Here is a 20,040-nt window from a genome sequence, read left to right on the forward strand (position 1 = left end):
CCTGACCGGCCGCGTCCGCGCCAGAACGGCGATACGCGACCCTCTCCCCTCTGAGGGGCGCAGGCTCCGGCCGCCTGGGGCCCCACCTGGCACCCAAGCGAAGGTCGGAGGCCGGCGTGCGGCCCGATCCCAGTCGCCTCGGCGTCCCGGGAGCCGGTGCAAGCGTCGCCGGGACCCTCCCAATCCCTCGCGCTCGCGCTCGCGCTCCCCGGGCGCCGCACGGCCTCTTCGGCCCCCTTATATAGCCCTCTAAAAATAGCTCGCCTCGCACCGCCTTGTAAGGCAGCAGGGAGATTCGCAGCGTGCCAATCCGCGCCCGCCGCCAGGGCCAAGCCCCGCCCCAGGCCCTGTTCCGCGCTGCCCATTGGTCCTCAGTGACTTCATGAGCCCCCTGTTTACCATACATGGTCACACGCGGCCTAATGGACGCCCTCCTCCGAGATCCCACGGCTGCGCGGAGAGCCGGGCGGAGGGAGGGAGTTTGGGGAGGGGGAAGAGCAGGAGGAGGAGAAAAGGAAGGGGGGGGGAGAGACTACAAACTAGCAAGGATGGGGGTGGGGGTGGGGAGGGAAGGAAAGGGGGGGAGAGAAGCGATCGCGAGAAAAAAAAAATGCCACCTCCCAAAATAAAGAGCAAAGATTGCATTAGGAGCGAACAGCGCTGCAGAAATAGATGGCAGCTTCGTGTCAGTGAGTTTGCATCCCCCTTCCTGATCCACGAGCTGGAGTGATTAGAGCCCTGGAAGGGAATTGTTACTCCCGTGAAGTCCCCTTTTCCTGGCAGCCGTCTGCACTGTACACGCTGGATGCCTCTCTCCATCCACCCCACTCAGTCTCTCCTCTCTCACCTCCTCTCTCCCTCTCTTCTGCATTGATTTTTTTTTTTTCCTTTTTAGTTGACTGAAACAAAACAAAACAAAAGGGCCACTGGATGTCTGCCTCCTTGGGGGGTGAGCCAGACAGACTGACAAACAAACAGACCCAACTGTGTTCGGGGGAGGGTTTCTCCTCCCGTTTTGCCCGGCAGCAGCAGCATGGACGTGTTGGCTAGTTATAGTATATTCCAGGAGCTACAACTTGTCCACGACACCGGCTACTTCTCAGCTTTGCCATCCCTGGAGGAGACCTGGCAGCAGGTGAATGATTTAAATTACTTGTGTAAATCGTGTGGTGGCGGCGGAGACGCAGGGGCTGCGTTGGTGTGGGCTTGGGGTTGAATTTTGTTTGTTCGTTTGTTTAATTCCCCCCCCCCCTTTGGCTGTCTGTTGTTTAAAATGTTTTCGGAAACAGTCATCTGCTTACCTCTCCACCCACCCCCTAACCCCTTAGTGTGCTGAGCTGAGCGGCCGGTCGGAGCTGCCTGCGTTTCAGTCACCAACACACATCCTTGCGCACACGTTGTGCGGCTCACTGCCCCCCAGCAGAGACCTGCCTAACTTCTGGGGTTCGGAGAAGCCGGGTGGGAAGGTGGTTTGGGGCTTTACGAGCCATCACAGACAGGTACCGCGTCCCTACATGCACGAGCTCTACCTCCTTGGTACCTTAAATCAGGTTCATCTCTTTGAACTGGTGCTAACGACAGTCAGATGGGGGGGAGGGGGTAGGAGCAAAGCGGAGTGTTTTCCTAGTAATTAGCGAGTATCGGTAAAGAATAGGAACTTGATTTTGAGATTAGAAGCTGGGCAGAAGGAAGAGGAGCCCAGTGATAAAGGATACTCAAAGATATCTCGGAAGAGGATGGGAAGATGTGTCTATCTCATGCTGACCGTGCATTGTAGGTTTCCCCAGTGCGGTGTCTTCGGAAGGAGAACACCCTCTGTGGGTGTCCTTGCTTCTCTTTCGTTTGGTGTGCCTCTCCACTTAGCACAACCTCCGACAAAGGGTGGTGTGTGCTTCCATGCCTCTGACTTTGTTTTAGAGGACTAGTCAAGAAACTCCTGAGATGCTGAAGGGCACCGATGCCAAGTTGGCTAGGTGTCCCAGTGAGGGGGAAGCGGGGCTGGTGACAAGTTCACTGGGCTTTGTGAAGTGGAATAAAGAAAGTGCTGGTTAGTGGGAAGTGCGAGATCTGCTGCGGAAACAGTGGTTTTCTCAGTGAGGATTAGGAGCTGCTGAGGGGACATTCTGCAGGAAAGATGGTGGGTGGGGATGGAGGGACACGAACATTCTTTCAGAATTCTACAGTGTGCATCATGGAACGTGCAAGAAGGCAGTTCGGATTTGCACATTGGAAGTGTGAACGTGCACAATCCGTCTGGGAGAAACGTGCGTGCCCTTGGGGCGGGCGGCAAGAGGCTTGGTGTGTGGCTGCTCATGTAACTTCTCTGCTCCGTGACAGCAGCTTGTTAAGGCTAATGAACGGCTGAATTTCCTCTGCCAGGATCCAAAGCGGGATTTGCCAGTTTGAGCCTGGGATGTAACAGTTGCTGCTTTAGCGAGTGAGGTTTGGCTTTTGGTATAAAGAGCCTATCCTGTGTACCATTGTTGCTAGTTGCTGTTCTCCCCTGATTTCGAGGCTGGAGTTTCTCCAGGTACTGGCCTCTGGTGTCTGTGCTTCCACACATACATTCCTGCCCAAGGATGCTGGCAGATGTGTTTGACTTTGTCTTTCTCTAAACGCACGCACAGCTCACATGTTTCTAGCAGAAGGCATTTCTCCAGTGCATCCTTTCCCCCATCCTTGATGAGACTGTCTCATGAAGGGTCTCACTAGAGCTTTTTCCTCCTTTTATTTCACATGCTAATTAAACCAAAAGGTTGCCAGAATTTCATTTTCTGAAATAGTCTTCATTTCACACCGTCAGCCCACTGGTGTTGAATCGGTTGCCTATTAACAACTGTCTAGACAGGTTAGGGAAGAGAATCTGTTGATTTAGTCAGCCTGCCCAAGGCAGCCCTTGTTTGTGACTAACTGTTAAGCAGGGTTGGAGGGAAGAAAGTTGGCTTTATTTGTTACAACGTTCCCTCCTGATGAATCACCCAACTTTGTTTGGTTCAAGATTTCACAGTAGTAAAGCCTGCTTTGGGGGAAGGCCTCTCCAGAGGAAACCTGCTTTTCTAGATCTGGTTAGAGCATCCTTGAGAAAGTCTAGATCTGTAAAGAAACATCATTGGTTTGATAATTAAAGGATGTATTGTATCTTTTGTTTCCTTAGAAGCCTTCTCCCGCTTCCCACCCACCTCATCCTTCATCTCACCTCCTTCAGGGCATCTCTAGCTTAGTCTGTATCTGTGGGCAAAGAAATTTTCACCCCCCTATTTCTTGCCTTAATCCTCTCCTACTGCCAACTGCCCTCAGCTTAAAACCCTTTGCCAGGCTCTTTCAGAGGCATGCTCATAATCCATACTGAAACATAACTTGTGAGGACACGGTCCTAAATGAGATATCATTCCAAGGAGCTTTCTTCCGTGGACTCTGTAGTCACAGATGCTTTCTGTAAAGGTGACTGTGCCTCCCGGTTCATGCTGATGACATAACCTCCAACCTCTGTCTCTTCCTTCCTCCCTCTGCCTGCCCCCTCCCTCTTGCCTCTTCTGAGTATAAAGGAGGGGAGTGTGATTACATGCAACTGTTGGTTCTAAATCAACCATCACATGGTGAAATTTTAAGGCTCCTTTGCTCAGATCAGCTCAAGAAGGTTGCCACAAAGAACCCCAGGCAGGAGGAAGTTTCCTGAAGCTCTGGGGTAATCAGATTTTAGAGGTCAAACGAGGAGCAGTTATTAGATGCACTCCTGAAAGTGAACAGTGTACCTTGAGGAGATGAGCGAAGTCCAGAGATTCCAATAGTCTGATTTGGTTCGTAAGAAAGAGTGGCTTGGATGATAAACTCAAGACCATCTGTGCATTTGAAAAATTAAGGATAGACTCTTTAGAGATTTTATGTTAAACTCAAGTCTGGGATAATTGTTCTGCTTAATAGTCAGTGAGCTTGTCATGGCCCTCCTGTCACAGGGGTCGTCATTCTGACATTGGGTTTTGGGGCAATAATGTCTTAGCCTCATACAGCTCCAACTATGAAAACCATTGTTGGTGTAATTTTTAAATCCAGATGGACATCCTACATTAACAGCTCTCCATTCCTGGGCTCTGACTGCATACTTAAGCATTTGGCCCAAGTAACATCATCCCTGCCTGTCATATAACTGTAAATTACACTGTGCTTATGTGGTCTATTATTTTATGGAATTCAGCTGACGCACAACTCTTAAGGCTACCAGCCTTAAGCTCTTTGGAAACTTGCAGGAAAATTTCCAAGAGCTGTCTGAGCAAAAGTAGGAAAAAGTCAAAGGTAGGACAGAAACTAAGAGTAGCGTATAGGGTACCACTTGATGATGGATAAAGGGGGACCCATTCATGAGTTTTGTTGCCATTAGAAATCATGATTTTTCTGGACCCACTGCTGACTTGGAAAATAAAAAAGGATTTGGTACAATACTGATGGTTATTTTTCTTTGGGAAGCTACAAAGACTTTTAGAATTTGGATATATTCTTTATACCTAGACTGCTATTTCATGAGTGCAGGTCAAGTAATGATGTTCTAAGTCTTATTTGCACTTAGCTTTGCTTCATGCCATTGAGGAGCATGGTATGTTTACTTGAAAACTCTTATGGAATTATGCTTGTTGTTAATGCTGATTCATAATTGGCAGATGGGGTCAGTTTCAGGCCTCCTTTTTGCTCAGAGAAAATTTTCCACTGCTACTGGAAACAAATAAATAAATCATAGAACATTCCTCCCTCCTCCCCCATTCCCCCATTGTTTTAAACTAATGGCATACTTGGCTACTGTAAGAACTACAGCGTCCCCATAACACTGCAATTTCATCTTGGTTTCAGGCACCCTGAAACACTTTTTACAAGGGCCTTTGGTATGAAGCATCTCTAGGGGACAACTTACAAAAATGGTTGCCTGCCAAGAACAGCCTCATGGTGCAAGGGATGGGATTTGATCTGTGAGCTACATCGCTTCTCCCATGTTGGGATCTTGCCTTTGCGCTGCCTTCTACAGGCCCGAGCAGCCTGGTGCTGTGTCAGCCAGAAAGACAAAGCAAACTGTAGGGTCCCTGCATCCGCAGGTTTGCCTCTGTCCCCAATTTGCAGAAAACCTTGTCACGAATTAGAATTTCTTGGCAACAGCACCACCCAGGGAAATTTGTAGACACAAAGGAGCCTTGCTAACCACACTGAAAGGATAAAATAGCTGGCTTTTTTTTTTTTCTTTTTTGTATGTGATTTGTGTGCTCTTTAGTTACCATAACTCTGTGTTTTTTTTTTAAATTTGAAACAGTGACTTGATAGATGAAAAAAAAATCAGAACTGCCCCTGTCCTCCAGATTTTCTAAATAAGGATGCAGTCACTCAATAAATGTAGCTTTACAAATGAAAGCACATGTGGATGCCATCTATCACACAGTTGGCCTTTCCATGGTCTTTTTAATTTTAATTTCCATGTTCTTTTTAATAGATACATCTTTGTGTAGGTTTAGGGACTCTCAAACATTATCACTCAGTCTACCTGTTTGCAGTTCGGTATTTTAAAGTGAGTGAATGTTACAATGCAGATGTTTTTACTACATCTGTCTTTAGTTGGGGGGATAAAGGAAGTGGTGACTTCTTTGTTCTCCATGAAACTCCCACCCCCACTGCCAACCCTGAGGAGGATGTGATGTTGGGGTCCAATCCATTTAAAGGGCAGAGCAGAAGATGTGACACCTCACCCTGAAATGATTTATGTATGGGTATGTCAGAGACCTTCAGCGTTCAAAATGTGCTCTTCCTCTCTCCCGGCCCATTCTAAATATAAATGCCAGTGGGGGCTATTTGCCTCTCCACTTAAACGGGAATAGTTTAGAGAAGGTCCTAATGGAGCTTTCAGTAGCCATTCTCTTATAAATCTTCAGATTCTTCTCCCTTCAGAGAATTCCTGTATTTTAACTTTTTGAGTACAAGATGGCAATGCAGTCTTCTTTAATCACTGTGTGCTTATTTGGGAGAGAAGACAGTTTCCTCTGGCCAGTCCGAACTGGCTCATGTTGATGGGATAGCTGGCCAGATCGGGTGGCAGACACCCGCTATCTCTGCAGTTTGTCAGTAGCATGCAAGGGGTTTTAAATCACCTTCGCTGGACTCCATGATTGGTGAATGCAGAGAACGCCTCTGTGATTCCAGTTCCCTCAATCTATCAGTTAGCATGTATGTTTGGAATTGGGATTTGCTGAAAGTTTAGGACAGCTCCCCAACGTAACCTGAGCGGTGCCAGAAGGGTGAGGGGTGGAGATTTATCTCTCTACAAATAAACCCCTTTGTTTCCCCAAATTAGCTGAGTGCTTGCTTAGCATAAACAGGTGGAAATATTTTAACCCAAATTGCCAAATCTTACCTAGCACAGTGATTAGGAAGCTCTATAAGTACTAATGGTGTTAAAGCCGGTGGAGCAAGATACAGCATCTAATCATTAATGTTACATGCAACATCCACAAGTTAAGAAACACTCCTCCTCCCAGTTACATTGTGTGCTCATTTTAGAGCATCCACATGAGAAGCTATCCTTACTTGGTTTAATTTAAGTGTTCCCCAAATCAAATATTGCATTACTGGAACAGGCTTTTACCTAAGATTGGTCATGATCTTGTTCCTCTCCCTTCTTGTTCCTTGGCCTTCATTTTCTGCTGCTAATTTGGAGAATCATTTCTCCTGCCTTGAATGCTTTTTGTTTTCCTCACTTGGTATTTTGCTGTGACCCTGAGAACCTGGTCCTGCTAAGTGTATTGTGTCCGTTGCACTCTCCGTTAGAGCAGCTTCCAGCTGCCCCATCCACCATATGCGTGACATAGAGATGGACAGTGGGGGGTCAGCAGCAGCTTTGTGATCAGTCCAGAATCAGCCTGCCTGAGGTGGGAGTGACTTCCGATTTCATCGTGATACCATTCCTGACCGAGCAGTACTGGAACAGGCTTTTACCTAAGATTGGTCATGCCTCTGAGCTGGTAGAGGCAGTCAGTCACACCTTGTGGGCTTTTCTCTGTTTATATTAAAATATGGAAAATATTTCACAGTCAGTCCTTCATTCCTTTGCTCTAGTTATGTGCAAAACACTGTTTGGGTGATGCGAATTTGAATTGGATATAGTTCTGCCCTCTATGAGCTTGACTTCAGTAGGGGAGAGTGAGCGTGCTCAGAATTAAATAATACAGTATTAGAACACAATTGCCAAGAAAAAAAGAGATTTTAAGTCCAATATTTGAACACTGACCCATGCCTCTCTGTACTTACCCACCTCGTTACAACCTTGCTTATAAAACGTACTTGAAATGTACTAAGTTTTCTTAGGCTTTTTTAGCTAATGGTGTAATGGGGCTGGTGGCCCTTTTAGGGCAGATGAGTCGACAGTGTGAATGAATACGCATGTCCATAATGGCCAGGAAACAGCATCCATGTCTGTGTCGTTTGGCAATGATTATAGGTAATTAAAATAATTAATGTAGAGCCATATGCAATATCTATTTCTGAATATGGGTTTATTGACATTTCCTGAGGTCATATTGAAAGTCAGGCCCCAGACCTTGTACCAAAGCTAGACCCAGAGAATCTTAGAATTTCAACTCCTGAAAGGGTCTTGGTTTCTTTAACTCTAAAACACTAGGCTAGGACCAAATGATTGTTGAAGCCAGATGAGGCATGGAACCTTCCAAGGTTACCTAGCTGTCGTTAACATGGACGGTGGTCCCAGGCCCAGTACTCTTTCAGATGCCCAAATCGGTTTGCTTGCTTTTCATCACACTGTTCTGAATATACTTTGAGTCTCTTCTCATCTTTTCTCCTCTCTCTTTCCCCCTCTCCCCTTAAAGGGAAGCAAGAAAACCCCCATTTTACTTTGAACAATACTAGTACATGGAATTTTGGAATTGTCTGGGCCCTAAACCAAGATATTGAATATCTTGGAGAAAGCTTATGTGTGTAATTTAATCTCTTTTCCATTTTTAATAATGTGTGGTAACCTGGAAAATGTACACTGTACTGAAAAAACAAAACAAAAGCCCCCAGTTACAACTCCAGCCTTAGGAAAAAAAGTGCTGTCACTTAAATGATAACAAACGGAGTGAGAGTAAGGAGGGTGCATTGAGATGTATGCGGGAGGGAGCTGGATGGATGATAGAACTGGGGTTTTATGTGGAAAGCATCAAATGCGAAGTTTTGAAATGCTTTGTCTCTGACGACTTGCCAACAAAGGGACTGCGTGAAACTGTAGCAGTTATCATGTGCCAATTCAGAAAAATGTCTTTTGAAGTGTTTTAAAATTTCTTGAGAGGGTTGGATGGGCAGTGAGGTTGTAATGTTTTACAAATTTAAACAAAAAACATTGCACATTGTGATAAGCAGTTGGGAAGAGAGTCAACTTCTGTGCGGTTTTTAAAAAGTCCTTATGGGGTGGGAGGGTGAAGCCAAGGCTCAATTTTCACAGTGTCCCTAGTGAGGAAAGGCAACGCAGGGTGCTCTTCACTCTGCTCAGTGACTTTTGGCCCTTCTCCACCCAATCTCTAGTATAGTTATGATGGTGAAAATTCTCTCTTGGAACTTGGCTCACAGATTGGTTTCACCTCTAAGATCTTAGAAACTGAAGATTTCTTCCCAAATGGAGACTTCTTTATTTCTCCAAAGCTGTCATCTACAGCTCCAACTCCAATATTTTCCTGAGTTTCAGGCCCACATTTTTGAACTGGAAACCTGGGGCTGACACTTAAGGCTTTTGGGGTTGTCCCATGAAGACCTCAGCTGAATATGTCCCAAAGCTTGAACTCATCAACTTCTTTCCTCCTTTTCCTGGCTTCCCTGTTTCTTTTATTGAGTTGACCTTTCTTCTGTGATCCAGGTTTGAAGGTCCAGCCATCTTTGGCTCCTCTCTTTCCCTTCACTCTGATTGGTTGAAAAATCCCATTGATTTGGTTCTTACAGTACGTCACCACGGTCTACCACTTTCTTCTTGCTCTGCCATTGCCCCAGGGCAGCCCCATCACCTCAGCTGGACTGACTTGCTGCCTCCATCACCATGTTTCAAACTGTCAATGGGGCCCTCTTTTACATACGATGAGGCCAAATGTCTAAGAGTCACGATGTTCCAAGACTGGGTCTAGGTAGTAGTCACAAGTTTCCCCCTTTGTTACCATGTGCAGTAACCGCCATCCAAATTGAATGACTGTACTTTTACTGCTTCTCTCTTCATTTATGTCATTTCCTTCAGCCTTTTCCTTCTTCTTCCTCTTTGAGTCTCTTTGTCCAAATTCTACCCATCCTTTAACTTTCAGATGGTTGCCACATCTTCCAGGAAACTCCCTCCCTTTCCCTTGGCCAACAGTAATTGCTGCTGTTTCTATACTCTTGTGTAGAACTTTTTACTTTCTCATGATGCTTTTTGGTTTTGTCCTGTAGTATAGTTTTTCTTTTCTTTTTTTGCCCCATTGCCTTATTTTTCCAGTTAGGTTGTATGATTTAGAGCAGAGTCCATGCCTTGGTTATAATTTTGATAATAAACTTTTAATACATAACCCTCAGGTTCTCAGAAAGCCTTGCATGTGGTAGATACTCAATAGATATTTAGGGCTTAATGATGTGACTTAAGATTTGACTATGTCTGTAGTAATGGTTCACAACTGTGGCTGCACCCCAGACCAATTAAATCAGTATGCCTTTGGGTGGAACCCAGGTATCAGTGTAGTTTTGTTTTTGGTTTTTTATAAATTTTATTTATTTATTTATTTATTTTGGACTGTATTGGGTCTTCGTTGCTGCACATGGGCTTTCTCTAGTTGCAGTGAGCAGGGGCTACTCTTCGTTGCAGTGTGTGGGCTTCTCATTGCGGTGACTTCTCTTGTTGTGGAGCATGGGCTCTAGGCGTGCAGGCTTCAGTAGTTGTGGCACGTGGGCTGAGTAGTTGTGGCTCGTGGGCTCTAGATCGCAGGCTCAGTAATTGTGGCGCCCAGGCTTTGTTGCTCCACGGCATGTGGGATCTTCCTGGAACCCATGTCCTCTTCATTGGCAGGTGGATTCTTAACCACTGCGCCACCAGGGAACTCCCTCCGTGTTTTTATAAAGCTTCTGGGTGATTCCAATATGCAGCCAAGGCTTTGAGCCATTAATCTATAGAGGGTTAATATCAGAGATATCAGAGTTGCAGGTAGCTACTACTTATATGGAAATATTTCATTTCTTGTATAACTTGGGATCTAAGTGTAATAGAGGCTTACAATAAAGCAGGACAGTGGATGTACTTCATCCAGCTCCTCGGTTAATAGCAACTGTCCAAGTGTTGTTTCATCTTTCTTGTTTTACTTTCCCTTACCCTAAAGTGTTTCTCATTTAGCTCACATTTCCTATGACCCACTAGAGGTTTGCTTAACCTGGTCAAATTCCATTTCTGGTACCTTTGTGGTGGTGGGCATTAAACTCCAACCATGCCGTGCTTCAAATAATTCATTCTCAGCAAGCTCTCGACCATGATTTTCCACTTACCTCAGCCTGCTCTGTGGTTTTAAAGGGATGGTTGCATGCACGAACATTTGTTGGATGATGCCAGATAGACATTAGGTAGCAGCTCTACATATTTCTTCCTGACCTCACTGTTTGCAAGTAGACTCTGTTTATAAAAAATTTCAAAGGACCCATGTTTCTAGTAAGAGGAGCAAAAATAAACTGTGGAAGAATTGCCGCTGAGGACATTCAGGCAAGGAGGCTGCCTCCTCGTCCACAGAAGGCTTTAGCTCTTGTGGTAATGACTGTGGGCATGTGGCGATGTTCACAAAGAAGCCTTAGAAATGCCTCTATTTCAAACTGTGATGTTTGCAAAAATGTATGTACTGTAGCTACATCCTTTCATCTATAAACTGTCTTTGATGGGGGTATGGTTGGCAAGAGAGAACATCATGAGAGGAGCTCAGAGCTTAGGGTTGAAGGAAGTCTTTTGGAAAGCTCAACCCGGCCGTGAAAATGGCAATTAGCTGTGGAGCAATTGCTCTGCAAGGAAGTGTCCGCCTGCTCCTGACCCCGCTTTCACACTCACCTTGCAGAGCCGAGGTAGCAGGAATTCAATGGCGTGGTCACAGTGCTGGCTCTTATTTTTGGAGAGGCGGCAAATTCGCTCATCACACAAAGGAGTGGAAATAGATTGCCCCAGCCCTACCTTTTGAGCTCTTAGTGTTTGTTCATATGGCCACTGTAGAGCTTGTTAATAGAGCACAGTTCCTGCCTAAGGGGTGAAGGATGTCTTCTGTGAGGAGGCCTCTGTGCAGGACTGATTCTCCAGTGAGCTCCCGAGATGCTGCTCAATGACAGACTGCGTCTCTGGCTTTGCTTTCTGCGTTCCAAGATGGCTCGGCCCTCCCCTGTGCATTTGCCTGCCTATATCAAGGTTCTTGCTTTCTTTGATATGGACCAAGATATGATTTCCTCTGTGACGGAGACGTTCATGTTGGCTTGTGAGAGTCTAACAAATATCTGTATTGAGCTTTTTTTCTTAAGGGCTCAGGGTGTTTTGCTCAGGATCTCTTGTCATTGGCACATACTTTTTGTAACTAAGGAACAGACAGGTATTACAGAATTTCCCGTTCAGAGGTGAGAAAATTGGGGCAGAGGAAGATTAACCAAGTTGTCTTAATGTGGCCGCAAAGCAAATGAGTTGCAAAACCAGTGGTGGAACACACTTCCCTCTTCCTTTTTTCCACTTGGCTATTCTGCCTATTATCATAATAAGCATCATAATAATATCTAATATCTGTCAAATACTTCCTAGAGATGATCTCATCTGAGCACTTTATGTGCATCATTTCATTTAATCCTCACACCAACCCTGTGAGATACATATTCTTATCCCCACTTTACAGATGGAGACATTGAGGTTCGAGTTATTCAATGACTTTGCCTAAAGTCACACAACTTGGAAGTGGTTGAGCCAGAATGCAAACCCAGGCAGTTTGCTCAGGACTCCAAATTTTTACATTTATACTGACTCCTAGTTAGGCAGGAGACGCCAGGGCAAGAGCCAAAGGTCATGGCCTGGGACTCAGTGGAACTGTATGGGTTTGAACAGCTTTCTGGTCTGTCTTCTTTCTGGGCCTTGGTTTTCTCATCTGAAAAAGAACTGGGTTGTGCTAGGGCTCCTTAATGTCATAGTGTTTGTAGTAGTCAAATTACACAAGGCCTTGAAATCAGGCAGAGCTGGAACCTTGAGAAAGTCACCTAACGTCTCTGAGTCTAATTCTGCCATGAGTGGAATGGAGTTAATAATGCCTAGGTAAGGGCAGGCATGTTGGCTCTCTGGCCCCGTGTCTGGTACATGGCATCCACTCAACAAATGCTCTTTCCTTCCCCGTTTTCAACCATCCTTCCTCCCATTAAAAACAGTGCAGAGGGCCTCCCTGGTGGCGCAGTGGTTGAGAGTCCGCCTGCCGATGCAGGGGATACGGGTTCGTGCCCCGGTCTGGGAGGATCCCATATGCCGCGGAGCGGCTGGGCCCGTGAGCCATGGCCGCTGAGCCTGCGCGTCCAGAGCCTGTGCTCCGCAACGGGAGAGGCCACAACAGTGAGAGGCCCGCGTACCGCAAAAAAAAAAAAAACAAAAAAATAAAAACAGTGCAGAGTGACACAATGCTCTTTTTCTAAATAGTATCACTGGTCTCTCTAAGATCCCAGTGATTCTGGAGTGTCTAAGAGAAGGTGAGGCCAGGCCAGGGAGAATGCTGGGCATTGGACACGGTGTTCCTTTATCCATCCCACAAGAGGGCTCTCATGAAGTCACTGGTGCTTAGAAGTGGGGAAATACTAGCAATATCCATTGCCCCCCCAAAACTCAGCCTCCTTTGATATCCTTGGAATTTGCTTGACTTGCTGACACAAATGTCCAGCTCGTTCCCTTTCTTTCCAGTCTTACTTCTGACTTATTTCCCTTAAGTTTTTCCAGCATGCGGTTATTTTTCTTTACGAGCCAGAATTAGGCACATATACTATAATATAGTGCTGGTTACTACACCTGCCTTTTCTGCCTTACCTGATGACTGAGCTTACAGCAGCTTATGAGAGTGAATCAGGTTTTATGAGATCTATAAATATCTCCGATAGGATTTTTATTTCATTTCCCCGCTTCACATAAGACATAATGGAAGCAATCACATACACAAGGAATATTCTTTCTGTGATAAAGTGGGTGTTTTTGAATTGGCCTCTGAAAAGCAATAATTTGATGTGGTTGTTCCATGTTGGGAGTTTTATGGGGGAGGGGGAAGAATCATGCCTATGCTGCTATAAAACTCGAATATTATTTCCTCATGTTGAAGGTTTAGCCCCGCACCTATGGGGAGATTTATGTCGGAGATGCCAGCCCTGTGTGCAGACTGCATTTCCTCCTTCTGAGGAGTGTGTATTTGTGTTTTCTTAGACACATAGAATCCAGGGAAGGAAAGTCCCATTGGCTGGCAGGAGGGAGGGCTCCCAGAAAGAAGGTTTCCAGTTCTTTGTCTCATCTGTTTCCAGCTGCCCCAAGGGAGGATGTTCTCATCCTTCTCTGCACTTCATGGATTTCCTAGGAAGATTTCACACCACTTAATATATCTCAATGAGATTTTTTTCCCTTGGAATTTCACTTTTAAAAAAAAAGTCTTAAACTTATCCAATTCTTTAAAATGTACTATTCCCCAGTACCAAGTATGGAAAGGATTTTCCTTACCTTACTCTTTGAGGAGTGTCTAGAAGGAACCTTGAACATGTAACTTTAAAGAATCCATTAAAAAAAAAAAAAGCCGCGAGAGTTCTATGTACCTCGTTTTTCCTGTCTGGAAAATGGAAGTCAGGAGCTCCATTTGCCATCTTACTCAGGACCACTGGGACAAAGTTAATTATGGATTTAACAATTGTATTTGAAAAATTGAATATCTGACTCTGACTACTTAGGATTTTTTAATTTATTTTTTTGTTACAACCTCTCCTTGCATACATCTTCCCCCAGTTCTCAGAAGCTTTGTGTTTAGCTAGATGATAATATAATTTGGCCTCTGAAAGAATAACCCATGTGAACTTAGTACACCTGATCCAAGGGCATGCGGGATTTTTCCTTAATGTCATTTCATTTTTTCTATTTAACTTCATCTCAGTGTGTAATATAATCTTATCATTTTGGCTCTGCTACCTACAAACACTATTCTGTGCTTATCATCAAATGATGTGTCTTCTCTGGTCCTCAGTTTCCTCATGTGTATACAGTAGCGTAGAGTTAGGAATAGTCAGCGATCAGAGATACAAACAGGAAGCTCCTGGGCTAAACTGGCTTCAAGAGCTGTTTTATTTGGCCAGCATACATATTTCAATTTCTTTTTAATCGGAATGCTTTTAGACAGATCATGCATTCTTCAATTAACCTTGTCTCCACTATTTCTACCTCGCTTTGTTTCTGATCTCTGGCCAGGTGAGCATGCATTTGGGTTTGTGACCCCCAGAATGGCAGCTCTCTAAGTCCCATTCCTCTCCAAAATGCTGTGATTTGGGGACAACCTTTATTTCTTTATCAGTCTCAAGCTGGCTTGATTACTACTCTTACCTGGAATCCATTTTCATTTCTTTTTAGATTTCTCTACCTTGTTGAATGTCTTTGTTTGGGATTCTGTTTTATAGAGCAGATTCCAAATTGCTTCTCAATTTCTCCTAGTCATCCAGGTTCTGTTGTCGATCATCGAAATCTGGATTGGAAAAGACCATCTGGTTTACCCCTCTCCCCGCCTGGGCTGAGCAGTGTCTGCAGAGCATGTTTATTACTTATTGGTATTTGCAACATTTTCCAATTTGGAAACTGACTCTAAGTTTCCTGAGCTTGCAGCCTCTTCTTGGTGGAAATGGGACAATACCAAACAAAAAGTTCTTTTGGTCTAACAGCCCTCATTAACAAATGACTGCCATTGTCACTGTTTCTTTTGTCACTCCTGAGACCCAACTGGTCAGTGGTGGGAAAAACTCCTTTTTGTGGTAGAAAAACATGTAACCATTTCTGAGGTTTCTGAGTCTTGACATAGAAGCATGTTGTACAGAACCCCATTAACTGCTTTAACTGCTTATTTTGTGTGGAAGTAGATTTTATATGACTTGTTTCACTGAGGAAGCGATGCTTTTTGTGTGAAGAACTCCAGGGCATTATAATAAAGTACTTTCCTGAGAATCAAGTAATTTGCATTTTTTCCTACGCTTGGCACTCAAATACTGCCAGCAAGGCACTTGGCCTTCATTTTCTAATGCTTTCAGGATGCTGATCTACATTAGGGGTGTTTAAAAAATTTTATTCTTTTGTATTGGCTCCCTGATATTACTAAGGATATCATTCAGATTGACCAGCTGGTGATTTTCAGGGTCATTCTTTTCCTGTTAAAAAAAAACCCTGTCATTCCATTAAATTACTTGATGCAGGGTGTTTCTCCTTTTCTCCAATCTCCTATTACGTTTTCTTTCTTTCCTTTTTTTTCTTTTTTAAAAACTCTGAGTGTTAAGTAAAGGTCCAGGTTCATTATCTTGTTAACATATATATTAATTATTTTTTTTAACTAATAGCTGTTTATCTTATTGGGTGAATTGGCAGCTATTAAAATATTTCTGAAAAAATGTCTCTAGAAAGGAAGAAAGAAAGAAAAGAAAGATAGAAAATAAGGAAAAGAAAAGAAAAAGGAAAGAAAGACATTATGTGGACTTCAAATGTCCTTGCACAGTTTTTCTGTGAAAGAGAAGCAGAATGCAAACCATTTGTCTTCCTATCCAGGATGTGCCTGCCTACATTTTCCTCCTGTTTTTGCATTCATGATCTCTTTTTTTATGCTCCCTATTCATAGAGACTAGGATTTTACAGATATTAGAATTTGAGGACCATTAGACATCTCACTGCAATCTGTTTTCTTCTCCTCAATTTGCGGGTAACCTGCCTGAGCTTTAGAGAACATTATTTAAGTCCAAGCGAATATTGGACCATCAAGAACTGTGAGCCCCCTTTCAATATTTTATTTATTTATTTTTCAAATTTTTATTGAAGTATAGTTGATTTACAATGTTGTGTTACTTTAAGGTGTACAGCAGAGTGATTGTTATACATACACACACACACTTTGTCAGATTCTTTTCCATTATAGGCTATTATAAGATACTGAGTATAGTTTCCTGTGCTATACAGTAGGTCCTTGTTGGTTATCTATTTTACATATAGTAGTTTGTATATGTTAATCCCAAACTCACAATTTATCCCTTTTCGGTATTTCAAATGCATTCTCTTGTTAACACAATGCATGGTGTGGCATGGCTCAAGGCAATGCTTCTCAAAGGGTGGGCTGCACTCCGTGGGCTTCGTCAGTACAGCGTTAAATAACAACAGAATCACCTTGGGAGGCCTTATTATTCCCTTTTTAGTTTTCTTTCAATCCTTCTGACCAACCCAAGGAGAAAGACTCAGCTTTGTGGTAGTATGTCTTTAAGGCTTGATAATCTTTTCTTCTCCTCCGCCTTCTTCTCTGTCCTGTCCTCCCTCCTTCCCTTTCTTCCTTCCTTCTTGCCTCTTTTTCTTTCCTCCCTCCCTCCCTTCCTTCCCTCCTCCCTCCCTCCCTTCCTTCCTTCCTTCCTACCTACCTTTCTTTCTTCCTCTTTCTTTCTTTCTTTCTCTTTCTTTCTTCCTCCCTCCCTCCCTCCCTCCCTCCCTTCCTTCCTTCCTTCCTTCCTTCCTTCCTTCCTTCCTTCTGACAACAGATCCCAGACCCAGAGATTTTGACAGGCAAACATCCAGCTAAAAGTTAATAATATCATTTTGGCTTTATTGTTTTTAATTTTATGATTATCTTTTATTGATGAACATTTACAGGAAGAGTATTTTAAAATATATTCAGCCTTAATACATAATGCCTTAGTGAGGCAATTAAAAATGTAAATAATAGGGAAATGATTACACAGATGGAATGCTGATTTGGTAAAAATGTATGAAGGTGGAATGAAATGAAGTTTGAGGAATGCTGGTGTGGTAGAAAATCAAGGGACTTGGAGTCAGAAAACTGGAATTAGGCCTGACTTTGTAAGTATAAACCAGGGCAAATTGCTAAGCTGCATTTTCCCATCTGCAGTATGGGGTTTATAATAATAGGATTCTTATAATCAAATGATATATGGCTGTGAAAGTGCTTTGTAAACTGTCATATGCTATATAATGTTATTGTTTTCTATTCTGTGGTAGGGGAGGCTTTAGTCTCCAACCTTAAACTAGCACTTCTTGTTGACTTGCTTCTTCCTTATGATTTCTATTTAGTGTTCTCAGCAGGGATATAGTAGCTTCTTACTTGTTCAAATGGGGCTATTACTTTTGCCTTAATTATGGCACTTTGAAAAATCTTCCTACTGGTTTTCTAGAAGTGGGGACATAATTTCTAATTTCTTTGCTTGTGTGTGTTAGCTTTTAAATAAATTTTGAAAAAGTAAACTTAGTATATAATTTAGAGTACGTCAGAACTTCTAGATTAAGATAATACATTTAGGGCTTCCCTGGTGGCGCAGTGGTTGAGAGTCCGCCTGCCGATGCAGGGGACACGGGTTCGTGCCGCGGTCTGGGAGGATCCCACATGCTGTGGAGCGGTTAGGCCGGTGAGCCATGGCTGCTGACCCTGCACGTCCGGAGTCTGTGCTCCGCAACGGGAGAGGCCACAACAGTGAGAGGCCCGCGTACCGCAAAAAAAAAAAAAAAAAAAAAGATAATACATTTAGCTTAATTGATTTTTTAAGATAAATTTTTAAAAGTCAAAATATTTTACCACACTCATGAAACAATTGTGTGCATTTGTGTGTGTATGTGTGTTGGTACCCAAGGATGAAGGAAGTTTGGATTTTGTGTAGAAAGGAGAACCCTGGGGACAGTTTGCTTCTGAAAGTGGAAGTCTGGGTGGCTAAAATGACTCATTAACAATGTCTGTCTCATGTTGTTAGATGATAAGAAGATGGGGACTTCCCTGGATAGGAAGTCCTAGACTTACCAGGACCTTTCAGCTGACTTACAGGGAAACCCAGCTTATGCTACACAAGGATTGGAGTGACAGCGCAGCATGTGTGCTCTCTGGGACATGGACTTTTATCCTGCCCAGGACAACCCTGGTAGGAGGTAACTGTAGATAAAAAGGGAGGTTGATCTCTCTGACATGAAGACCACACTATGTTGGTCAAGCTCCGTAAACTTTTCAACTCAGGATGCTCAGATCTCCATGCTGCTTAAGACAGGTGCCCTATTGACAAGAATTTGGGGGCCCGGAGTGTCAGGTCCAAAGGCCCACTCTTATACTGCCTCATCTGGAGCATTGGTGGAAATGAGGGTGCATCTGGATCACTGTCTATGAGGCCACCAGGGTTTTAGCCCATCCCTGTTTTGGGGGGTTGAGTAGCTCTGTCTATCTACGTTCCTTCAAAGCGAAGGCTTGCAACTTCGATGGCCCTGGGGAGCAGCCCATGTGGTGGCTTGGCACGGGCCTCTCTTGTTCTGCCTGCCTGGGTCAGCTGGCAGCCACGGCCCTCCCCTCACCCTAGGTAGAGTTGGAGGGGGTCCCTGAAGCTCACAGCTGCCTGTTTGCCCTGGCTGCAGGCTTTCAAGGGGAAGTGGAGATGGAGAGGGACAGGAATCTACTTCTGTAGGGGTTTGTCAGGACATACCTTTGGCTCAACCTCCCACATGAGAAATTTGATTCTGGGGTCAGGAATGTGACAAAACACTTAGGTATGCAGCTGGATTTTTGCCATCAATGTGATTTGCAGGGAAGTGTGGCCATAAAATGCTTGAGATCATGAATTGGATGGACTCCCCATCTGGAGAGCCATACCTTTCCCTGCAAAATTAAATATTTATACACTTTTAAAGTTTAGTTTTGATTTTTTTTAAAAGAGGATAGAAACGCACTCAACTATTAAGAAAAAAAACATAAATTGCTTCAGACCTAGTGGTAACATTTTCAAGTTTGCAACAAACAGCTTTATTGGAAAACATTGTTTTGTTCTTTAAAGAAAATCAAACCCATCCTAAGATGTTTCAAGACCCGGCTGATGCTATAGTCCTGGCCAGTGAACACCATGGAAGCAGCAGAGGCTGGGGCTGGCGTTGGCACATTATATTATCAGAGAGCTTTGTCGCCATCTGTTACTCCTTGTCCTCTCGCTTTCAGGTTCCTCCACTGTGGCTTTCCCCGTCAAGTGCTAACTTATTTCATTTTAAAAACACTTTTTATTTTGAAATAATTATAGACTCCTAGTAAGTTGCAAAAACAATACAGAGTCCGTGTTTCCCCCAGTGGTGATATCTTATTCTATAGCTATCAGATGACTTACTTTAATTTGAGGCACTTGCTCTGAGGGAGTCGGGCGGGTGTGGTAGGAGGGAACACCTTGGAAAGCAGGGTGACGTCCTTATGGGGCAAAGGGAGCTGTGGACAGGGGGCAGAGGGGGAATGGAGAAGGAATCCAGGCCATCCCCTCCCCAGCCTCTTTGTACCTGGGACCTCCCAGCTGTCAAAATGAAAAGCCAGTTACCTTCTGTGTAAATGAGAAAAAAGAAGAAATAAAACTGTCTATTTGCTGATATGCATAACATTTCAAATAAAGGATATACATAAGTACTCATTGATAGTTTGAGGAGAAGGAGGAGAGGGTGCTGGGAGATAGAAAAGGGAGATTTTACTTTTTATACCTTTTCTGTTCTGTTTAAATGTTTTTGACCTTCACGTATGGTCATTACTTTTAATTTTTTTAAGACAATCCTGGTGATGGAATGATGGGCCACTTAACATTTTCCTTGTGTTATACATATATATATATATATATATATATATATATATATTTTAGTCTTATGTTCATTTAAAAAATACCAAGCCTCTTGAGAAGATCAATAATTATCAACAATTTGGACTGTTGACGGTTGTCTATAATTATACCATGATTGCTGTTATTTTAGTGAGGCCAATAAATTAACCCCACCTCTCCCCTCCCTAACCTATTTGAGAAAACAGATAT

At 43.7% G+C, this 20,040-nt stretch overlaps 1 protein-coding gene across 6 annotated transcripts in view; it reads left to right on the plus strand.

Moving 5' to 3' along the window:
* The first annotated feature begins 576 nt into the window (after positions 1 to 576).
* KLF7 (KLF transcription factor 7) overlaps positions 577 to 20,040 on the plus strand; it is a 112,418-nt gene continuing 92,954 nt past the window's right edge. For 5 of the 6 annotated variants that reach the window (XR_009533182.1, XR_009533184.1, XR_009533183.1 and 2 more), the window contains exon 1: positions 577 to 1,135. Coding sequence is in view for 2 of the 6 variants with exons in the window: in XM_060106366.1 (XP_059962349.1) it covers positions 1,034 to 1,135 (102 nt within the window). In the remaining 4 variants the exon portion in view is untranslated. The remainder of the gene's footprint in view (positions 1,136 to 20,040) is intronic. The other variant, XM_060106364.1, reaches the window with a different exon arrangement.

The sequence above is a fragment of the Mesoplodon densirostris genome, chromosome 8, assembly GCF_025265405.1.
Source record: "Mesoplodon densirostris isolate mMesDen1 chromosome 8, mMesDen1 primary haplotype, whole genome shotgun sequence".
Classification (NCBI taxonomy): domain Eukaryota; kingdom Metazoa; phylum Chordata; class Mammalia; order Artiodactyla; family Ziphiidae; genus Mesoplodon; species Mesoplodon densirostris.